This window comes from Haplochromis burtoni, unplaced genomic scaffold, assembly GCF_018398535.1.
Source record: "Haplochromis burtoni strain Fernald_Lab_line unplaced genomic scaffold, NCSU_Asbu1 Contig_57, whole genome shotgun sequence".
Lineage (NCBI taxonomy): Eukaryota > Metazoa > Chordata > Actinopteri > Cichliformes > Cichlidae > Haplochromis > Haplochromis burtoni.
The window spans coordinates 50,001-54,630 of NW_024582418.1; the positions used below are offsets into that span (position 1 = coordinate 50,001).

General features: G+C 42.1%; 1 protein-coding gene across 4 annotated transcripts in view; it reads right to left on the reverse strand.

Annotated features, from left to right (window-relative positions):
• Nucleotides 1-4,630, reverse strand: part of LOC102301712 — a 12,931-nt gene that overhangs the window by 574 nt on the left and 7,727 nt on the right. For 2 of the 4 annotated variants that reach the window (XM_042220893.1, XM_042220890.1), the window contains 4 exons: nucleotides 4,123-4,260; nucleotides 1,803-2,037; nucleotides 1,400-1,524; nucleotides 223-1,053 (listed from right to left, as the gene is read on the reverse strand). In XM_042220893.1, the coding sequence (XP_042076827.1) occupies nucleotides 2,004-2,037; nucleotides 4,123-4,260 (172 nt within the window). In that variant the 3' untranslated portion in view covers nucleotides 223-1,053; nucleotides 1,400-1,524; nucleotides 1,803-2,003. Of the gene's footprint in view, nucleotides 1-222; nucleotides 1,054-1,399; nucleotides 1,525-1,802; nucleotides 2,038-4,122; nucleotides 4,261-4,630 lie in introns of those variants that run through there. The other 2 variants (XM_042220891.1, XM_042220892.1) reach the window with 2 other exon arrangements.

Sequence of the window (4,630 nt, forward strand, 5' to 3'; positions counted from 1 at the left end):
TTAAACTCTAAAGGTTTCTGTAAATAACTTTTTACTGTTCAAGTCTGACTTTTTCCAAAGCTAATACCACGTGTTTATAGTATTTATAATAATAATAATAAAAAGTAATCACTTAGGCCCATGACTTTGCCATAAGCTATGAGGCTGGGGCCAAGCTGTGGGTGGTCGTACTGCTCCTCAGACATCAGCATGCGCACAATGTCTCCTGTGATGAAGGCATCCTCGAAGTTTTGCTCAGCCACAGGCTTCAAAGGGAATTTGCAGTATACATCCAAAGCAGCCTGAGGGTCGGATGGCTCCAGCAGCTGCGCAAGCTCAATGTAGGCATCATGGATCTAAACAGTCAGTTCATTAATCATATTTGATCTGCACTGCATTAAACCAGATAAACACCAAGAGCATGAGACTCTTTAAAAATATTTAAACTACAACTTTTAGAGGTTTTCTAAATATCGAAGACATGTAATGGGAAATCTTTTTCCTAAATGTTCTTGAATGACTATATTCACTGTAGATGAGATGTATGAAAGTATTTTCTCAGAAATCTCAGCTAAATTTGAATCAAATGATCAAATAATGACATTTTATTAGTTCTATATGAATCTCTCCCTCATATTTTGAATGTCTTGAATTATACTGCACATTTTCTTCAGACATAATTGAGATCTTTTTTTCAGGCAAAGATTTATGAACAAAGGGTAACCGCTTTCAAGTCTTGAGCACGAGACTTTAAAATCTGAATATATTAGTTTAATTTTCTAGTCCAACAGCAGAACATGTGGCTATTCCACAGAGTTGGTGGGAGAAAGAACATGTTAATAAAATCCTCACTTAATGTGACTGGAAGCTATTGTGAAACTTTGGGAAACGCTTTAAAATGCAAATATAAAAGATGACTGACCTCTGGTGCCATTGCGATGACCTCTTGGTATAGCTGTTTTGCTTGGTCCTGGGTGTTTGGAGATCGTGAGTAAGCTCGAGCCAGACCCAGTCTTGCTGCATGAGATCTGCGGTTCATCAGACTGGACTCATGGATTTTGTCTGTCACAGCAACTGAACAGAGATTGTTTTGAATCCCACATTGTACCCATTTAATGTTCTTGGAAACCAAAATCCTTAAGTAAAGAAAATTTGTATATTTATGACAGTGGTGCTAAACAACTAATGTCAAATCATCTGCATTTCAAGTAATCAATACCACTGTTTTGCATGTTATACCTTCAGTTAAACAGCATTATATTTGAACTTCTTAAACAGAAAAATGTATAAGCCCTCTTTTATCATCAAGATTTAGATTTTCTCTGTGTAGTTTTTTTTTTTATTGTAGCTTGCAAAACCTGTTCACACCTCACCAAGAAAGGATTTTCAGTTTCCCAGACTTGCCTCTGTAATGCCTTACCCTCAGCTTTCCTCAAAGTATCAGAGAAACTGTCCTGTTTAGACTTGTTGAGCGGGAGCTGAGGTTTAGTGTTATGACCAGAAAGTTTCACCCTATCTGGCTTGGCAGCTGCTCCAGAACTCCCCCTACAGGAGAGAAAGCATAATACAGGCTCTCTAAAAACTTATTTAATATTCAAGTGAAAAGTCTGTTTTTTTGTTAGTTTGGTTGTTTGTTGTTGTTTTGTCTTTTCATATAGCAGACCCAGAGTCATAAATGGTAAAAGGCTGTTTTTGCTTCATACGTAGGAAGCAAGGCAAAGCTATACAGGCTATAAATCCATAGGAAACCATTCATGCTATGACAATGGGAAAGGGAAAACCATCTAAACCATGTATCTACAAACACCTTTCTCAGTACAAACCTGGCTGCAGGGGTTTTGGCTGGATTCCGGACAGCCTTCCCTCCCCTGGTGGGAGCTGGAGCTGGTGCTTTGGTTACAGCTACTGCTACACACCTAGAACCTCACCTGCTCTGCTGCACTCCTCTTTTTGCCAATTTGATGTCACAAGTCTCCTTTACACCAGCTGGTTGGGTGATGGACTGCTTGGCAGCTTCCTTAGTTTTAACCTCCACCTTTTCCTGCCACCACTTTTGTTCTGAGCAAACAGGTAATGGTGAGGAAAAGTTAAATTCCAAAAAGGCTACATTAAAAATGTGTTAAAAACACCAGCCTATTGGAAGAAATAACAGAACATTCATTGAAACACAATCATCAGTTTGATAGGAAGTAATAATTCTGGCATGAAATACAAGCACAAGACATGGAATATAAAAGTTACATGACCACCAGAGATGTCAATGAAGTATGTTTGCTAGAGAATATCAGGTCCTTTTCATTCATTATCCTAACATATGCTTTCTTGCATCCCCTCTCCTCCCATAGCATGGAAATTGTTTCCTAAAGACTATCACAGGAGATCTTCCAGTTCCGTAAATGTACCTGAAGGACATGAGGGGCTATGATTACCATTTTGGGGGTTCTATGAAACAGGTTTATGACACTGACCTTTCCATAAATTAAAATATTTAAAATGAATTCTATATGACTAAAATCAACACTGGCAATAATGCCACTAAAATTAAGATACATTAATCAATGAACATATCTTATGAGAAAAAAGACAAGACATCATAATATTAGAAGTTCTGTGGACATTCATATCATTCAGTGATGCAGCTGTGAACCTTCTTAAGTAACTAACATAACTTGAGACCGACACTATGGAGGCAAGGATTTTTCATTTGGCAGCTTTGATTCTTGCATCTTGGCATCGCTTCCTCTCATCTCTCTCACATCCTTGCTGGGAGCAAGAAATGCAAGTGAAGGAAGTGAGGAGGCACATTAGCATAATGAAAGGGACCCATGGTGTTGCCAGCAGCCTACGGTGGTGACCTTCCTCCCACTTGTAAGGTGGAGGAAGCTGGTTCATCTGGCTGGGGTCAGGCCTACAATTCTGCTTTATTTTTATGTAGTTTTCTACACATTACAGGTAAACCAGCTTTATTCACCTTACAAGTGAAAAGAAGTGCACCACTGCAAGCTGCTGGGAAAACCATCTTTTCTGAAAAAGCTCACTTTAGTTAATGTACAGAGACTCACTGGTCAGCTGTTCAGGTGGCTCTCCAATCTGAGTCTTGAGTTCCAGCTCAATGCTGGCCTGGAGGCTGAGAAAGGCATCACTTATAGCTTCCTTTAACCTTTCTGTAACCGGAAGGTTGCCGGTTCGAGCCCCGGCTTGGACAGTCTCAGTCGTTGTGTCCTTGGGCAAGATACTTCACCCGTTGCCTACTGGTGGTGGTCAGAGGGCCCGGTGGCGCCAGTGTCCGGCAGCCTCGCCTCTGTCAGTGCGCCCCAGGGTGGCTGTGGCTGCAATGTAGCTGCCATCACCAGTGTGTAAATGTGTGCGTGAATGGGTGGATGACTGGATATGTAAAGCGCTTTGGGGTCCTTAGGGACTAGTAAAGCGCTATATAAATACAGGCCTTTTACCATTTTCTGAATTTGGGTTATTGTCGTACTGAGCCAGCTGTGCCAGACCCAAGAGACAAAGGGCATGGCTGTCACGCGGTGTGGTTACTACTGCAAGGTGGCACGTCTTCATGCACCAGCAGTAAAGAAACCGGAAGAGAAAAAAAGTCTGAATTATGTCACACGAAACACTCTTGGATATTAACAGTCACTCTATGGATTAGGTACCCTGCACTCGTAAAAAAGAAAGCTCAACACTCATACCCTTTCCTGCATGTCAAGAAGTTCCTGACAGGGAGTGATAGAGGTGTGACGTATTAGAGCTGTGAGGGCCTGGCATCTTTTTGCCTCTCAATGCCAGTCTTAGCCTGGCATTCACTCTGCTGGGTCAGCCTCTGCAGCAGGGCAAAGTGAGCATCCAGCAGCACCCACTCCAGCTGCCTGCTCACCTCACCACGACGTACACACTGACTCACACTCTGGGCACTCAGCATTGCCACACTGAAGCAGTCCAGCACAGAGACAAGAAGACAGTGTTTTTATGTAGTGGTTAAAACAGCTAAACTGGCTTCTACTCTTAAATGACAGGACTTTTCTTTGGATCGCACATTCACTGCTGAGATGAGTGAGACAGCTCGTTAGAGCTGATATCCACTGCAAACCCCGAATAATAAAACCAGCAAAAAATAAAAACTCCCAAAGTTTTACATACATATGATAGACCTGTTCAGCACTCATGGCCTTTGTGCATAATGTGCTTCTCTGCTGCAGTTGCCCCAGAGTAAGAAGGCCACGTAGGAACTGTGTGTTGCGGCTGGACAGAGGGTCCGATAGATCCTGCTCCTCCCAGCTGTAAACAAAATCATAAAATATATGGCAGTACAAGCACGAAGCAGCCATTATAACTCTATAGATGACACAACTTAAAGTGTATCAATGTGCTTCTGTAGATGATAGTGGTCTCTTTCAATCAGTTACCTCTCCTTTCGACAGGCTTAAACAGAACAAGCTGGTATATTATTGTTGCTGTCATGGCCTCACACTCTCCCTCTCTCACTGAATATATCCACCTCCACCTCCACCACACACACACTCACTCACACACACACACTCACTCACTCACTCACTCACTCACACATACACACACACACACACACACACACACACACACACACACACACACACTCACAGAATTACAGAGAAGAGCGAACGGAGAGAGA